This window comes from Mirounga angustirostris, unplaced genomic scaffold (assembly GCF_029215605.1).
Source record: "Mirounga angustirostris isolate CCGP_5_RB_7025 unplaced genomic scaffold, mMirAng1.0.hap1 SCAF_11, whole genome shotgun sequence".
Classification (NCBI taxonomy): domain Eukaryota; kingdom Metazoa; phylum Chordata; class Mammalia; order Carnivora; family Phocidae; genus Mirounga; species Mirounga angustirostris.
Window position 1 is genome coordinate 122,872,090 of NW_026991719.1, and position 19,044 is coordinate 122,891,133.

General features: G+C 44.0%; 1 protein-coding gene across 1 annotated transcript in view; it reads left to right on the top strand.

Moving 5' to 3' along the window:
• MAMLD1 (mastermind like domain containing 1) overlaps nucleotides 1-19,044 on the top strand; it is a 114,049-nt gene that overhangs the window by 41,661 nt on the left and 53,344 nt on the right. Inside the window, 1 exon segment of the mRNA XM_064574669.1 lies at nucleotides 15,810-15,968. Within this exon segment, the coding sequence (XP_064430739.1) occupies nucleotides 15,873-15,968 (96 nt within the window). The 5' untranslated portion in view covers nucleotides 15,810-15,872.

Here is a 19,044-nt window from a genome sequence, read left to right on the forward strand (position 1 = left end):
CACATTCGTGTCTTTCTGTGCACATGTACAACTGTGCCCACCTGTGTCTGTGTGTGTGTATGTTCATGTCACAACATAAGAGTGGGATGGTCTGGCCCTGCAGAGGACACCAGAGCAGTTTCCCAACACCCTCCAGCACAACCCCAGATTGCGTGGTCGGCTGTGGAGAAGCTCAGGGAAACTCGGCTTGCAGGCATTCAGCACATGGAAGGGCCAGCATGCAGTGCTAAATCCCAGGGCTCTTCCAGTTCTCCAAGTGTGTGATGTCTGTGACAGGAAAAGATAATGCTGAACAAGTCCAGTACAAAAATGAGGTCTTGACAAAACTTGGCCTCGTATCACTTCACAGGCTAGTCCTGCTGCAGCCAATCATGTGACAAGATGAGCATTGTCATCACTGCTGTAAGACTTTCTTGGTCTGCCCTAATTTCTTGGTGTCCCCATGTTCCGGAAACCTCTGTTCTCCGTTTGCCGTAATGGGTGGCCATCACACACTGCTCAGTCTTAGAGTCAAATCCACTTCAGGAGAAACAGTGCTTTCCGCTGACTTGTTGGTCACTATACAAGTCTTGGCTCCTTAAAGCAGGACTTTGCCATCTGGGCCTACTGTGTGGGAGCACAGGACATTTGTACTTGCCAGGAAGCCACGGCCCCAAGCAGATTTGTCAATGAGTGGCACATGACACCCAGATGGGGGAGGGGCATCTTTAACATTAGCAGCATGATATCCCAAAGCCCAAAGGAGGCAGAGTGGGGAGTTCCTGCTGAGTTTTCTTGGGTATCGAAAGCTAGAGGGAGTAGCCCGCAAATCTACAAAGGCTGATAGGGTCTCTGCTTTCCATTAAAATGTTTTCCAACTCTTAAAGCATTTGTCAATATACTCAGAAGAATCAGGGACGCCTGGGTGGCTCAGTTGGTTGGGCATCTGCCTTCAGCTCAGGTCATGGTCCCGGGGTCCTGGGATCGAGCACCAAGCAGGGAGCCTGCTTCTCCCTCTTCCTCTGCCTGCCACTCCCCTTGCTTGTGCGCGCTGTGTCAAATAAATGAATATAATCGTAAAAAAAGTAAAAGTATAATCAACCAGAGCTTGAGATATCATTTCCACATCCACTTGGTTACGTTTTTTACTAATGATGTAGGTCACTGGGGAAAGGTCACCAGCAACAGGAGAAAAGGGCCACTGACATCACATTTCACAAGGAGCCAGTCTTACTAAGAGTAGAGGATAGATGAATGGACAAAGAAGAGATGGTATATATATGCAGTGGAATGTTACTCAGCCATAACAAAGAACTGAACGCTTGCCATTTGCAGCGACATGGATGGAGCTAGAGAGTATCATGCTAAGAGAAATCAGTCAGAGAAAGACAACTACCATATGATTTCAGTCATATGCAAAATTTAAGAAACAAAACAAAGAGCAAAGGGAAAACCGAAAGAGAGAGGCAAAGGAAGAAACAGACTCTTCACCCTAGAGAACACACTGATGGTCACCAGAATGGAGGTGAGTGGGGGGATGGGGGAAACAGGTGATGGGGATTAAGAGTGCACGTGTTACGATGAGCAGCGGGTGATGTATGGAAGTGTTGACTCACTATACCATACACCTGAAACTAATATTACACTGGTAACTAACTGGAATTAAAATAAAAACCTTAAAAAAAGATTAGAGGGGCGCCTGAGTGGCTCAGTTGGTTAAGCGACTGCCTTCGGCTCAGGTCATGATCCTGGAATCCTGGGATTGAGTCCCGCATCGGGCTCCCTGCTCGGCGGGGAGTCTGCTTCTCCCTCAGACCCTCCCCCCTCTCATGTGCTCTCTTTCTCATTCTCTCTCTCTCTCAAATAAATAAATAAAATCTTAAAAAAAAATTAGAGGATATAAACCTTCTTTTCTGCAAACACAAGATGATTCATCCTTTTTCTAAAAGGAACATCTTTCTAAAACCCCAAGTTAGATTAAGGAGTGATAACAATTTGGGCTTTATAAAAAAGCTCAATTAGTATATAATTCACATACCATACAATTCACTCTGAAAGTGTACAAATGGATGAGTTTTAGTGTATTCACAGACATGTGTAACCATCCTCAATTAATTCTAGAACATTTGTATCACCCTCAAAAGAAACCCGTGTCCATCACTCCACATTCTCCCCTCTCCCCATGTCAAAAGTATAATCAGGGGCGCCTGGGTGGCCCAGTCAGAGAGCCACACTCAGTGGCTAGGCAACCACAAATCTACTTTCTTTCTCTACAGACTTGTCTGTTCCGGACGTTTCATATAAATGGAATCATACAATATGTGGTGGTCTCTTGTGCCTGACATCTTTCACTCAGCATCATGATTTCAAGGGTCCTTCATGTTCCTCCATACATGTTTAGTATGTGTCACACTTCATTCCTTTTTATGGTTGAATAACATTTCATTATATGGATAGACCACATTTTGCTTCTCCATTCACCAGTTGATGGACATTTGGGTTGTTTAAACCTCTTGGCTATTGTGAATAGTGCTACTATGAACATTCATGTGCAAGTTTTTGTGTAGATGTGCTTTCAGTTCTCTTGGATATATACCCGGGAGCGGAATTGCTGAATCATGTAGCTACTCTATGTTTAACTTGTTCAGCAACTGCCAAACTGTTTTCCAGAGTGGCTGCCCCATTTTACATTCCCACCAGCAATATTTGAGGATTCCAATTCTTCCATACTACTTGGGGCTTTTTAAAGTCAACTTTTAAAAGGTAAAAGCAGTGTTTTAGAATATTGATATATTTATTAGCACAAGGCTATAATTACATGCCTTGCAGCTCTTCACGCTCTCGGAGCAGTCCTTTCAAATGGACACAATGAAGGATGTGTTATGCGTTCCTAAGGACACATGGGCGCCAACACACCGAGTCATTGAGGCTCTAGGCTGAGGGACTGCTTTAGAGGGTTCCAGTCCAGCCTTCCACTCAAGCTTGTGCTGTCCTCGGGGAGCCTACAGACCACAGGGCAGCCAAACGTTCGCCAAGTACTTACTGCCGTGCGTGATGGGGGCACAGAGGGAGCTCTCCATGTGTACCATGTAGGAGTGTTAGAGAGAGCCAGCGGAAATGCTGTGTACATTGCCAAGCCAGATGCCTGGCTCATGGTGGGCACCCACTGGTGGCGGTTATATTTCTGTATAGAACTTTGCGTTTTACACATGAGGACACTGAGTCTTTAAGGTGAAGCTGCTTTTCCAGAGCCCCATACTTATGACTGAGAAGCCGGCCTTCCTACATCAGGGCCTGTCATTGGGCTCCAAAGTCCTGTCTGTACTGATATCTAGACGCCTGGCCTCTTTAACCCTTGACCTGCCTGTCTCCAGCCTGGGTTCTACCTGCTTCTCCCGGGACTGAATCCTGCTGGAACCAGGGCATCCTACCTGACTCATGCCCGGCTTAACACCAAGATTTTGAGTGGCAGATAGTAATTATGAATAGTTAGCAGGGTGACCTGCTGTGATTAGCAGCCGCAGTGGCCATGATGGATGGCTGTGAGCTGCTCGGTCTGTTCCTCATGCAGTGCTCTCTGCCTATCAGCAGCCCCACACTTCTTCCCACTGTCTGGCCTGGAAGTTCTGGAACGTAGGTGTGGCCTTAGCTTCCTGGTCCGTATGCAGCCAGCCATCAGGCCAAGGGAATCCTCCTTCCCTTCGTGTCCTTGCTTCTTCTCCATTCCCACATGCTCCCCCCGACCCCCACTTTTGTCTACAAAATTTTATAGACTGTTTGCCATGAGCAAAGCATTGTGTCAGGTGCTCTGGTTCAGAGCCACCTGGGAGAAGTAGGATGACCCCTGGCTTCAGGTTAGTGGGGTGGGCAGAGAAATAAGAGTCCAGAACTGGGTGTTCTTTAAGTGCCTAGAGTCAAAGACAGCCCTGGGCTGTGAACACTCCAGCTCTTAGTCATCCTAATGAGAGCTAATCTTTCACCACAGAACAGTAAGTGAGCCTAGAAGCTCGGAGTAACCAGAGAGCGTGCTGTGCTCCGGACATGGGCCAGTCCTTGCTGGTACTTGTACCTTCCCCTACAAACATTTTTGTCCCCAGTGTAGGAGTGTGTTGGGGCTGCCATAACAAAATTCCACAGACAGGGCGCCTTGAACCACACATGTCTGTTTTCTCACAGCCCTGGAAAGTAGAAGTCTGAGATCAAGGTGTCAGGAGGGCTGCACTCCCTCTGAAGGGGCCGCGGAAGGACCTGTCTGCTCTTTCTTCTAGAGCTTGGTGGTTCCTTGGCTCGTGGCAGCTGCACTGCAGTCTTCGCATGATGTTCTCCCTCTGTGCATGCCTCTGGGTCCAAATGTCCCCTTTCTTTAAGGACGCCGGTCATACTGAATTAAGGGCCCACCCTACTCCAGGATGACCTCATCTTAACTCCCGACACCTGCAATGACCCTATTTGCAAATAAAGCCACATTGTAAAATATGGGAAGGAGACAGAGTTCAACCCATAGCACTAGTGTGCATGTTTGGAAACAGATTTGAATTATTTATCCATCAACATTGCGGATCTGTTCTTCCACAAGCCCATTTGAAACCTGGAGGTCTTTTGGCTTTTTCTTCGCTTTGGGGGCTAAATTTGAGCCTTGAAAAATGAGGGCTCTCCTATTGAATGTCTTCTATCCTGACCAAAAATCTGCCCAACAACCTGGTGCCTCGGGGTGGGACATCATGGCCTCAGGGGTCACCTTGGGAATGGCTGAGCCTGTCTCCTCACCCTCGCCCCATCCAGGGGACACAGAGGAAGAAGCAGTTAGGATGAGGGACACGCTCAGGTCTGTCAGTGCGCCTGCGAAGTAGGCACCCAACTCGGCTTCACAGCGTAGCACGCTGTTTGGACCTTCCGGTCCGAAGCCCAAGGCTATTCCTGGCAGAGTTGGTAGCGGCTGGGGGGCAAGGGCAGAACTCCTTTGTGCTTTTTTTTCAAAAACGTTTTATTTATTTATTTGAGAGAGAGCGCAACCACAAGCAGGGGGAGGGGCTGAGGGAGAAGCAGACTCCCCACTGAGCAGGGAACCCGACGCGGGGCTCGATGCCAGCACTCTGGGATCATGACCTGAGCCGAAGGCAGACGCTTAACCACTGAGCCACCCAGGCGCCCTTCCTTTGGCTTTTAAAGAAGATTTCAGGCCTGGGTTGCTCCAGCAATATCCTCACGCTCCCCTTCCTTCCTTGCCAAGTGCCTTTAACTTGGCTCCTGGTTTCCCTTCCTCTGTCATGCCTGCCGCCGGGCGGCCGCAAGGTAAAGCTGGCCCCAACTGGCACTTGGAGGTGGACATGAGGGATGTGGCAGAGTCCACAGACCCGGGAAGCAAGAAGTCAGGCACTAGAGACGTGGCTAACACAGGGTGGGGTGAGCCAGCAATAACCCCAGAGCTCTGGATGTGGGCGGCCAGGGGGTCCCAGGTGTGTGCTTAGAGCCTGAGGGGGAAACAGAGACTGCCCACAGGCCTCTGTTCTGAAGCTGAGGTATGAGAACGCCCCTTGCCTCACCCTGATCCCCACGGGCACGGGCTACAAAGTCCCAAAGCAATGCATCTCCCTAGGGCAGCCACGTATTTGAGGATGCGGCACGTTTTCTTTCTGTATGGAGGCCAAACGTGGATATGTATGAAGTGGAAAGTTGAATGCACATGGATTTGTGGGAATGAAATCCGAAGTGTGTGTGGCAGATGGCTCTGGGTTTCCTCTACAGCCCTGGACTGTGCTTGGGTAAGAACAATTGCTGGGGGTTGGTTTCTTTTTATGCGAGGGGCGTAGGCTTCCCGAACAGGTGCTCATGGGCGTTGCCAGGGGACGAGGAGCCCAGGCGGGCCTCAGGGATGGAAAGGTGGTGGACCCCTGCTGTGGACAGAAAGGTCTGCCCAAGGGCTGTCTCCCAGGCCCAGGTTCATCTAGAGGGAAAGAGGAACCTAGCCCACGGCCCGAGGCTGGTATGCTGGGGGTGGGAGATCCCTTCTGACTTGGACCAAACAAAGGCAATTTCCGAGCGGGAACCTCCTGTCAGCGCCCCCTCCATTGGCTGTGCTCCCCAGCCCTGGGTCCCGCCAGTACCTAAGTGCGCGGCTGTGGTGCTGAGCCAGTAAGCTGCTGCTTCGGACCAGAGAATCAAGCCTTTGTTCTGGAAGCTCTGGCCATTACCCCCACTTGTCCCCTTACGTTGGCTGCTGGGAGCCACAAAGGGGCAGGACAAGAAATCAGTAGAGTGGAGTCTTTAAAAGCAAAAGCGGCATATTTTTTTTTTTTTTTTTTTTTGCCTTTTTTCTTTAGAGCTGAATGGGTAGCTTGTTTGATGTCGATAGGTTTTGTGTTGCCAGCCCTGAAATAAGATCCTGGCCTCCGTCCCCCACACGGGCTCCAGATGCCGGGCCAGGGAGTTAGTGATGGCCTCTGCGGTAAATAGGGTCTCTTTTTCCCAGTTTTCTTTGGGTGCATTGTACATTATATGCCATTTTGTCCCCAGACCCTAGTGTTTGAGTGAGGTTACAGCCAAGGCCTCAGGCTTGGCCCCTGAAACACTCAAGAAAGATTTGGGTGGGAATTGTTTTTTAAAGAATAAAAAGGTCTGTACAAACTTCTGTATGTTGCTTTAAAAAGGAATGCTACTTAGGACATGTCCCAGACGCAAGAAGAAGAATCAGTGTCCCCCTGGATCTGGACATGGACATCTGTTTAAATAGCAGTTCGCTTCTTATTTTGAAGTAATTACAGGTTCAGGGGAAATTTCAAACATGGTAGAGAGGCCCCCGGTGGTTACACCTTATATCCCAGTTGTATAATATCAAAACCAGGAAATCGATATTGCCATGGGTTTTTTTCTAATGAGTCTCGCTACAGGTCTTTTGTGTGGACATACATTTTCGTTTCTCCGGGATAAATGCCCTGGAGTGCAATTGCTGTGTCCTGTGATACTTGCATGCTTACTCTTAGAAGAAACTACCAAACAGTCTTACAGAATGTCTGTACCATTTTACATTCTGACCAGCAGCTTCTCCACATCCTCACCTGTTTTTGCCATCATGACCATTTTTTATATTAGCCATTCTGATAGGTACGTAAGAGTGTCGCTTTGCGGTTTTAATTTGCAATTCTCTAACGGTTACTGATATCGAACATCTTTGTATGTGCTTATTTGCCACCTGTAGAAACTTGAAAGTATAATGTCTTTTCACATCTTTTGCCCATTTTCTACTTGGATAGTAGTTTGTCTTCCTACCAGTGAGTGTTGAGATTCTTTATACATTCTAGATAGTAGTCCTTTATCAGATATGAGGTTGCACATACTTACTTCCAGTCTGTAACTTGTTTTTTCATCCTGTTCACAGGATCTTTTCACAGAGCAAAAGATTGTATTTTTGATAAGGTCTGATTTGTCTATATTTCTTTTTATCGGTCATGCTTTTGGTATCATACCTGAGAAAGAACGTTTTGCCTAGCTTTACATCCTACAGATGTTCTCCTACTTTTTTCCCTGAAACTTGTATAGTTTGACTCTTATATTTAACTCCATGGTCCATTTTGAGTTAATTTTTGTGTAAGGGATGAGGTTGAAGTTGATGTTCATTTTTTTGCCTACAGATGTTCACTTGTTCCAGAACCCTGTGTTAAAAATGCTATTATCCCTGCACCAGATTGCTTTTGCACTTTTGCCAAAAATCAGTTAGGCATATTTGTGTGCATCTTTTTCTGGGTTCTCTGTTTTATTTCAGTTATCTGTGTGTCTGTCCCTCTGCCAATACCACATGATCTTGATTAATGCGGCCATATAATAAGTCTTGAAATTGGATAGATTGATTCCTTCCACTTTACTCTTCTTTTTCAAAATTGCTTCCACCCTTCTACTTCCTTTGCCTTTCCATTTAATTTTGGAATATTATTCCATTTATTTTAGAATAATTTTGTCTGTATCTACAAAAAACCTTGCTGGGATTTGGGGGCACCTGGGTGGCTCAGTCAGTTAAGCATCTGACTTCAGCTCAGGTTCTGATCTCAGCATCCTGGGGTTGAGACCCATGTTGGGCTCCACACTTAGTAGGAGGTCTGCTTCTCCCTCTGCCCCTCCCCTTGCTCATGCTCTCTCTTTCATATAAATAAAATCTTTAAAAAATCTTGCTGGGATTTTGATAGGAATTGGTTAAAGCTGTATATCAATTTGGGAAAAATTGACATCTTGACTATGTTGAGTCTTCCAATCTATGAACATGGAATATCCCTCCATTCACTTAGCTCTTCTCCGATTTCTTTCATCAGTGTTGCATAGTTTTCAGCATATGAGTCCTATACATGTTTTGCTTAGGTTTCACCTGGAAGTTTTGGGGCAGTAGTAAATGGTATTGTATTTTGCAGAGGTGGGGGTTGGCAGAAGGAAAGGGAGAGAGAGAATCCCAAGCAGGCTCCACATCCAGCATGGAGCATGACTCGGGGCTCCATCTCAGGCTCATGACCGGGCGCCTCAATGGTATTGTATTTTTAATCCCAGTGTCCATTTATTCATTGATGGCACATATAAATGCAATTGATTTTTATTCATTGATCTTGTATCCTGAGACCTTCCTGAACTCTCTTCTTGGTTCTAGGAGTTTCTTTGTAAATTTCTTAAGGTTTTCCACATAGACAATTGTGCCAACTGCAAATAGAAATAGTTTTACTTCTTTTCTAACACGTATGTCTTTCATTTCATTTTCTTAGCTTAATGGACTAGCTAGAATTTTCCAGTACTATGTTGTTTTGTTTTGTTTTTGTTTTTTTTAATTGAGAGATATTTGACATACAACATTGTGTAAGTTTAAGGTGTACAACATATTGATTTGATATAAGCAGTGAAGAGGGCAGATATACTTGCCTTGTCAACAGTCTTATAAGGAAGGCATTTATTCTTTAATCATTAAGTGTGATGTTAGCTGTAGGTTCATTATTGACATTCTTTATCAAGTTGAGCAAGTTCCCCTCTATTCCTGGTTTTCTGAGAGTTTTTATCATGAATGGATGTTGAATGTTGTGAAGTGCTTTTTCTGCATCAAATGATATGATCGTATGATTTTAATAGAAGTTTTTTTGTTTTGAGATAATTGTAAATGAACATGCAATTGTAAGAAATAATCCAAATAGGTCCCATATACCCTTTAACCAACTTCCCCTAATGATAACATCTTGCAAAACTCTAGTACGATATCATAACCAAGATGCTGACATTGGTACATACAGCCAAGGTACAGAACATTCCCATCACCACATGAATCCCTCATGTTGCCCATTTGTGGATACATCCACTTCCTTCTGACACTCACTCCTTCCTTAACCATTGGCAACCACTAGTCAATCCATTTCTATAGTTTTGTCATTTTGAGATTGTTACAGAAATGCAATTATGCAGTATGTAAATTTGGGGGATTGACTTTTTTCACTCAGCATAATTCTCTGCAGATTCATCCAGGTCACTGTATGGATCAGCAGTCATGTCTTTATATTGCTGAGTCGTATTCCATGGTACGCATGCACCAGTTTGTTTAACAGTTCATCCATTGAAGGACTTCTGGGTTGTTTCCCTTTTTTGGCTATTATGAATAAAGCTACTCTAAACACTCGTTTGCAAAATTTTGTGTGAACACAAGTCTTCATCCTTCTGGGATAAATACCCAGGAGTTCAGTTGCTGGGTCATCTAAGGGTTGTGCGTTTAGTTTTTAAAGAAACTGCCAAACAGTTTTGCAGTGACTATTTTTGCAGAGTGACTTTTTCATTCCCGCCAGAAGGATCCGGTTCGCTCATTGTGGCCAGTATTTAGTGTTGTCGCTATTTTTTTAAAGGTGAAAGTCGCATAACAATTGAGTGTCATTTAATACATTCACAATGTACTAAAGCATCACCTTTATCTAGTTCCTAAACATTTACATCACCCTGAAATAAAACCCCATACTCATTAAGCAGTCATTCTCTATTCTCCCCTCCCCCCAGCGCCTAGCAAACACAGATCTGATTTCTCTCTATGGATTTACCTATTCTGGACATTTCATATAATTTCATACAGTATGTGACTTTTTATGACAGGCTTCTTTTCACTTAGTGTAATGTTGTCAAGGTTCATCCATGTCCTAGCCTTTCTAAGTATTTCATTCCTTTGTATGGTAGAATAACAGTCCACAGTATGATTGTACCATAATTTGTTTATCCATTTATACATTGATGGACATTTGGGTTATCTCCACCTTTTGATTATCGTGAATGATGCACTTAAGAAGATTGTGTAAAAGTGTTTGAGTACCTATTTTTGATTCTTTTGGATATATACTTAGAGTGGAATTGCAGGGTCAGATGGTAATTCTACATTTTACTTTTTGAGGAACTGCCAAACTGTTTTCCACAGCACCCATGACATTTAAATTCCCATCAGGAATGTACGAGGGTTCCGATTTCTCCACATTCTTGCCAACACTTGTTATTTTCCTTTAATTATGCTATCCTAATGGGTGGGAAGTGGTATATCATAGTTTTGATTGGCATTTCCCTTAGGCCTAGTGGTATTGAACATCTCTACATGGGCTTGTTGGCCCAAAGTGTATCTCCTTTGGAGAAATGTCTATTCAAGTCTTTTGTCCATTTTTTAGATTGTATTGTTTGTCTTTTCATTGCTGTAAGAGTTCTTTATACATTCTAATTCATACTAGATCCTTTTCAAATATATGATTTGCAATATTTTTCTCTCATTCTGTAGGCTGTCTCATTTTCTTGATAATGTCCTTTGATGTGCAAGTTTCTAATTCTGATGAAGTCCAATTTGTCTATTTTGTTGTTGTTGTTGCTCATGCTTTTGGTGTCATATCTAAGAATCCTTTGCCAAATCCAATGTTATAAAGATTTCCCCTTATGTTTTCTTCTACATGTTTTATAGTTTTAGGTCCTGTGTTTAGGTTGATCCATTTTGAGTTGATTTTTGTATATGGTGTGATGTAGGGGGTCCGACTTCATTCTTTTGCATGTGACTATCCATTTATCCCAGCATCATTTGTTAAAGAGACTATTCTTTCCTCCACTGAATAATCTTGACACCCTTTTTGAAAATCAATTGGCTGTAGATTTATGGGTTTATTTCGGGATTCTTAAGTCTATTCCATTGGCATATATGTCTGTCCTTATGCCAACAGCACACTGTTTTGATTACTGTTGTTTTGTAGTAAGTTTTAAAATTGGAAAGTGTGACCCCTTCAACTTTGTTCTTTTTCAATATTGTTTTGAGGTCATCATATGATTTTTACTATTTTGCTTGTTAATATGGTAGATAATGTGGGCCTTGCATCCCTAGACTAAACCTGACTTGATACATAGTATATAATTCTTCTTATAAACTGCCAAAACTTTGTTACGGATTTTTGTGTTTCTGTGCATGAGAAATATTAGTCTGTAGTCTTCTTTGTACATTCTTCATCTTTGCTGTCAGGGTAACACAGTGAGTTGGGAAGTGTCCCCTCCTCTTCTATTTTCTGAAGAGATTATGTAGAATTGGTGCTAATTCTTCTTTAAACAACTGGTATAATTCTAGTGAAACTGTCTGAGCCTGGAGTTTTCATTTTCTGGAGTTTTTTTTTTTAATTATGAATTTAATTCCTTTAATAATTATTTTGGTAAATTTTGGTAGTTTGTGCTTTTAGAATAATTGGCCCATTTCATCTAATTTCCAAATTTGCATGGGTAGAGATGCTTTTAGTATTTCCTTATTATTCTTTACATGTCTACAGAATCAGTAGTAATATTCCCTTTTTCATTCCAGTATTGGTAATTTGTGTTTTCCCTCTTTTCCTTTTGTTAGTCTTTCTAGATGCTTGTGAATTACATATTTTTTTTCTAAGAACCACCTTTTCCCCGTTGGGCTTCATTTTTTTTCTGTCTTCAATATAATTTTAATATCTGTATCTGTTCTTTATATTCCCTTCCTTCTGTTTGTTTTAGGTTTATTTTGCTCTTCTTTTTCTTGGTATCTTATTTGGAAACGTATTGTTTTTAGACTTCTCCCGCATTTCTCTCTTGTAAGAATTTAGTACTGTAAATTTCCCTCTAGCTTTACCTGTGTCCTACAAATTTTGATATATTGTATTCCTGTTTTCATTCAGTTCAATGTATATTTATAAAGTAGTCTCCATGCCCAACATGGGCCTTGAACAAACGACCCTGAGATCAAGACCTGAGCTGAGATTGAGACTTCAGACGCTTAACCAACTGAGCCACCCAGGCACCCCAGTTCAATGTATTTTTAAAGTTTCTCTTGAGACCTCCTCTTTGACTCATAAATTTTTTTAGTGTGTTGTTTAGTTTAGTTTAAAGTTTTTCCTATTGTCTTTCTGTTGTTGGTTCCTAATTTGATCCCATTATAGTCAGAGAAAGCACCATGTATTATCTCAATTCTTTAAATGTCTGTGTATTGTTTTGTTGTCCAGATTATGTCTATCTTGGTATATATTCTTTGGGTGCTTGAAAAGAATGTAAATTTTACTGTTTTTTGGTGGAGGGTTCCATAAATGTCAATTAGGTCCTGTTAGATGATGATGTTGTTGAATTCTTTGTACTGATTTTCTGTCTAGTTCTATCAGTTGTTGAGAGAGGAAGTTGAAATCTCCACTATAAATGAGAATTTTTCTATTTCTCCTTTCAGTTCTTTTGATTTTTGCTTCATATGTCATGTAGTTCTGTTGTTTGGTGTGTGCACAATTAGGATTACTATGTCTTCTTGGTGGATTGACCCTTTTATCATTATGTAATGCCCCTCTCTGTCTCTGGTAATTTTCTTTGTTCTGAAGTTTACTTTATCTGCTAATACCAGAGCTACCCCATTACTATTTTTTTATTAACATTTGCATGATTTATCTTTTTTCACCTTTTACTTTCAACCTGCTCTGAAATGAGCATCTCATAGACAGCATGTAGTTTCATCATGTTGTTTTTTCACTCTGCCAATGTCTGTCTTGTAATTGGTAGATTTAGATCATTTTCATTTTTAAAAAATATTTTGTTTATTTGAGAGAGAGAGAGAGAGAGAGCGTGCGCACAAGTGGGGGGAGGGGCAAAGGGAGAGGGACAAGCAGGCTCCCTGCTGAGCAGGGATTCCAATGCAGGGCTTGATCCCAGGACCCTGAGACATGACCTGAGCCCAAGTCAGACGCTTAAACAACTGAGCCACCCAGGCGCCCCTGGATCATTTTCATTTTAATGAACTTACTGGTAGTTAATGCTTAAGTCTACCAATTTATTTTTATTTTGTTTGTTCTGGTTTTGTTTCTTTATTTTCTTTGTCCTAACTTCCTATAGGTTACTTGAACATTTTTTGAAATTCCATTTGATGATTTGTGTATAGTGTCTTCGCATGCATCTTTTTTTTTTTAAAGATTTTATTTATTTATTTGACAGAGAGACACACAGCGAGAGAGGGAACACAAGCAGGGGGAGCGGGAGAGGGAGAAGCAGGCTTCCCGTGGAGCAGGGAGCCCGATGTGGGCAGTTATGTAATAACTGATGTCAATATTTTACCAGTTTGAGTGAAGTATGGAAACCTTACTTCTCTTTCCACCTCTCTACCCTCCCCTGTTTATAATGTAATTGTGTTAAATATTTCTTCCACGTAACATTTAGAACCATAACATGCAATGTTATAATTGGTGCTTCAACCATCAGACATAATTTAGAAAACTTGAGAGAAGGAAAGTCTATTATATTTACCCATATTTTTTTCTTTCCATTGTTCATTCTTCCTTGGTGGTGTCCAAAATTCCTTCTTTGATCGCTTCCTTTCTGATCAGAGAACATCCTTTATCCATCCTCCTAGGAATGGTCTGTTACTAACAAACGCTTTTAGCTTTCCTTTATCTCAGAATATCTTGATTGCCCTTTCATACCTGAAGCATATTTTCACTGGGTACAAGATTCTGGGTTGACAGTTCTCTTATTTCAGCACTTATTTAGATCTTCGGTTTTAGCTGACTTCCTCTGACAATGCTTTGGCAGGGAACGGGGCACCATCTCATTTCTGCCAGGTTCCCCGCTTAGCCTTCATTGACACTGAGGAGGTTGGGGTGCCTCATAACTCCTGGGTAGTAGTGATAGTTCTAGCTCCCTACTAGGCTTTCACTGATACCATCCTGGCTGGGATCGGTAGGAGTGCCTCATTGATGTTCCCCATGTGATCTCCACTGACATTGATGGGATGCGGACTCATTACCACTGTGTGGAGCAAAGGTCCCGAGTCTCTCTTAGGCCTCCTCTGATACCACCCTAGGGGGGACAGGGAGAAATAAATCATTGCTGCTGAGTGGGGGTGGAGTCTAGGCCCCCACTTGGCCTCTGATGTTGGGACTTGATGGGACCACAGTTTTTCCTGTGGTGTTTAGCTGAATTAGAGCAGTTCTTGTATAACAGTTTTCTGTTTTGGTGGGCTGCCCCTTTCCTGGCCCTTTAGCTAAAGAGAGTAGGCTTTTGTCGGGAACTTTTCGTCAGTGTCCATTAGCATTTTGGGGTTGCCAGCTTCCTCAGGTCCGTGTCTGAGATCTATGAGGCAAAAACCCAGAGAACTCACCACCACATTGTTCCTCAGGTCCCAAGGTCCCTTCTTCTCTCCACTCTTCAGGGTCTTCTTATGTTGATTTTATATATAATGTCCAGAGGTTTTAGTTGTACTCAGTGGGAAAATGGGAAGGGTACGTTTCCATTTTCCCAGAGGCAGAAGTCTGGACATTGACATTTTTGTGCCCGATTCTGTACTGCCAAGGGGATTTCCAAGAAGAAGAGCTTCCCTCACATATGAATGCCTTAACAGAGCTCTTAATTCATGTCTACATCACGAAAGACAAAAAGAAATGAAACAAAATAAAATGAAAAAAAAAAAGCTTTACTTGGTTTAACACAGGTCTGCTTATCTGTCATGGAGGGCATACACTGGGGTAGACATGATCACCATCTGCCTGGTTAGTTTTGTGTAAACCAGTACACCAGGGTTTCATGAGCCCCTTCCAACACCCATTGCTTCCTTCCACTGACTGTCAGGTTATAAACTGTTAGTCAGCTTACTTGGCTGGGTGCTAATGGGAGCAGAGTTGGGAGCTTCTCCTTCAGTGGGCCATAAGGCTTACTCTACTAGAGCCGTAGGGGCCTTAAGCCATTACCTGATCCAACCACCATGATTTGCACATAAGAAAATTATGTCAGAGAACAGAAGAGTCTTCCCCAGATCTCACTGCATACCACATGCACAAAAAGCCAGACCTGGGGCACCTGGGTGGCTCAGTCGTTAAGCGTCTGCCTTCGGCTCAGGTCACGATCCCGGGGTCCTGGAATCGAGCCCCGCATCGGGCTCCCTGATCGACGGGAAGCCTGCTTCTCCCTCTCCCTCTCCCCCTACTTGTGTTCCCTCTCTCACTGTCTCTCTCTCTGTCAAATAAATAAAAAATCTTTAAAAAAAAAAAAAAAGCCAGACCTAAGATCCCCATTCCTTGCCTTTAAGCCTAGTGTTATTTTAGTTACGTCAGGCTGCTTCTCCACCCATCCTTCCACTCTCCAGTGAATTCTGCTCTAGGCCATGGCCAGGGACTGCCATCTCATCCCAGCCAACGGCTTCACAGAAGTGCCCCTCATCCCTGGGGGTGGGAAGGGGTTCAATGAGGGTGGTGGGGTGGGGAGAGAGACATGAAAGGGAATGGGGCTGACTCCAAACAAACCTGTCCTCAGAGTGAAAGTCTGTGATTCACGGGGTCAATGGTCTCATCTTCATATCTGAAAGACAGTGTACTTTTTGTCTCCCTAAGCCCTGTGTCTAGGTCGTTTGGGAAGCGCCTTGGAGAGTCAAGAATAAAATTGCAGGTCAAACAATGGATGACTGGAAAAGTCGGCTTGTAATCAAGAGCATGGTTCCCCATTTCGCCATGGTGGGAAATCGTCAGGAGCCCAGAAAGCTCCAGGAATCGGTCAGACAATGGGCTATTGGGGGGAGGGGGGTGTTGAATGCTTCTAATCTTAAACTTGAACATGAGATGTGTTATTGAAATTCTCTATGCAAACTTGTTGGCAGGGAACCAACCCAAAATGTAAGGAACTAGAATCTGACCTAGAAAAGATGTAGGAGATGAGCTGACCTTGCCCCTTACGAATTTCTGGAAGAGCAGGAAATACAGTGCAAGGATGCATCCCGATTCCCAGTCTAGTGATCTCTGCACTGCACCCCTTCAAGTAGAAAGAAAGGACGAGTGCAAGGGAAGAAAAGCCTTCTTTTTCTCTCAACAGAAACCAGGAATGTGGAACTGACAGACACGAGATATATTGCATTCGCTTCCTGGTACCACCGAGAACAGGAAGCCAGTGAGTAGGGCACAGAAAGAGATTCCCATTCAAACTCTCTGGCTCTGGTGTTCTTTTAAAAAACCCACTTGACAAATTTCTCCTTTCCTTCCTTGGAACCCAGACCTCATCTATGTGTCTGAAACTAAGGGCTAGGGCTTCCAGCAGTAGTTCTAGGAGCCAGGACAATAGATGGGACCATGAGAGCCGCTGGTTAGTTGAATTTGACATTAAAAGCCTGCAACATCACCAGTCTACCAAGATTAGCTCCGTTAGTAGGAGTCGCAGCAAACACAATGGCTGTTATCTCAGTGTATTGGGTCCACAGAGGAGTGGCTTACTTAATCTCTGAAATTAATACAGCAGAGAGGAAATGGCTCTTATAGAGCCGTGGGTCTGCTTCCTTCCTGTTCAGAGAACTGGGAGCTCGGGGCTCTGAGGTAATGTCATTTCACATAACTAGAGGGCTGGCCTCTCCCATTCCGAGGGCGATCCACTTTCAGTAAGTGCACAGGTGTGGGGGGAGATTGTTGAAATCTTGCTTCTCTGTTTCTCCTCACTGTCTGCCACCAACAGTGTATTGAGAATGAGGTATCCAGTTGAGTACATAGACATTTACAGACTGTAAATCTCCGCTCACAGAGATGGCAGTCAGATGGGATGGCAGACATGGAACCATCACTTGGCCAGCCGCCTGTCCTCCACATTGCCAGCCCTTCATACAGGCATCTCGTAGAAGGCAATCTCTAACCTCCAGCTCAATTACCCTTTCGATTTCTTTTTTCTTAAGATTTTATTTCTTTATTTGACAGAGAGAGACACAGAGAGAGCAGGAACACAAGCAGGGGAGGGGGAGAGGGAGAAGCAGGCTTCCCGCGGAGCAGGGACCCCGATGCGGGGCTCGATCCCAGGACCCTGGGACCATGACCTGAGCTGAAGGCAGACGCTTAATGACTGAGCCACCCAGGCGCCCCTACCCTTTAGATTTCTTGCTTCTCTTTTATGGTCAACAACTGAGTCAGTGAAGGAAAACCTCTTGGTGATGCATCCAGAGTCCAGATTCATTTGGGCGTGACTTGCAATTTCTCCTCTGTTTCACACTGGGTTTTGCTCCTAGGAGGAATGGGTGGGTTGTAGTTGCAAGGGTCCTCTTCCCCTTTTCCTCCTGAGCCCCACCAACACCCTTTAAAAGAGTGTGACTGGCAAGTAACTGCTTTGGTTTTGATCAGTGTAGACCTCAATGCCGGACAGGTTTTCACATTTATTGCTTTAGAGTCACACCTTGGACTTGATCAAAATCAGTCCTTCTCCTTCCTCCGTGGCACACCGTGTTCTCTGCCCTTAGCTCTGAGTTACCTGTTTCCAAAATTCTAAGTTGTCCTAGAAGACCGAGGATTTGCCCCAGTTGAGGGGATCCAAAAAAATATGCCTCAGCCTCCAAAAGCAACTCTCCCAGCTGAGTCTCCTTTGCAGTAAAAAGCACATGTGTCTTCTTGGAAGATGCATGTGGTCTCTGAAGGGAATGACATGGAAGGAGCCCGCTCCTCTGGCTGGCCTGCTGGGCCTGCGCGGAGTCTGGCCAAGCTGGGTGCTGTTTTTACCATCGGCCCACAGTGAGGGCACTTCTTGGTTTGAGCACAGCTGGATTTTCGTGGTCGTTACATCTCTGCGGCCTCAGGAAGCTACCTGATGCTAACGTGGAGCTCAGCTGCACACACCGAGGATCTCAGCAGCCCGGGTGTTTGTGGTCTGAGGGACAGAGACAGACAGGTCAGATGCAGAAGGGCCTGCCGGTTCACCATGAAACCTGCTGTGCAGACGAGTTATTGCAGAGCCCAGAATGTGAGGGGCTGGCGTCTTTCACGTGAAGATCTGATCGAAATGCTCAGCTTACCCGCTTCTCTCATCCTTTCCCAAAAAGCAAACTAACAGCAGCAGCAACAAAAACATGTTTCAAGTGAAGTTCTGTTAATAAAATTCTATCAGTCTCAAAGGAGAAGTCTTTTAAATAGCCCTGAGCTATTTCATGTGAATAACTGAAAGCCCCCTTGCAGGAAATGTACATCCTAAGACCATCCTAAGGGCTCAAGACATTTGGATTCTAGTCTTGCTTCTGCTACTAAATGGCTCTGGGACTTTGTCCATCCTTTGCCCTCCCTGAGGGCAAAAGTCAAATGAACCAGGAGTGAGAATAGTCACCTTTAATTGAGCGCTGACTAGGAGAATTATCTCCCATAATCTGTAAGATAATCCCGACAAAGAGGCTATCTCCAGGAAACTGAGGCTCAGAGAGGTTAAGCAACTTGGCCGAAGTCATAGGGTACGTTGAAAATCCCCAAGCACTGAGCACACATCAGGCAGGAGTAGTCATCATAAGGGATCTCAGCGGCACAAACACCTTTTCAGTATTCACTCCTTCATTCAGCAACGTGATTGCTTAATGACACTCATGATCTGGAGAAAAGCAGAGTTTTACCTTTTGAACATTGGGGTACCCCACCCCCAAGGTTAATAAGGCATCTAGTCTCTGCCATCAGCATATGGAGTTTTAACAGGAGGCAGAACGTTTGGTCCTTCCCTTTGAACTTAAGCTCTCCATTCCTCCCCCAGACCAGTGGGTTGATTGATGACTAGTGTGAGAATCTCTAAAACATCACGTCACCTCTGTCTCAGTCTCCACCCACTGCAGGTGTAAAGATGCCCCAG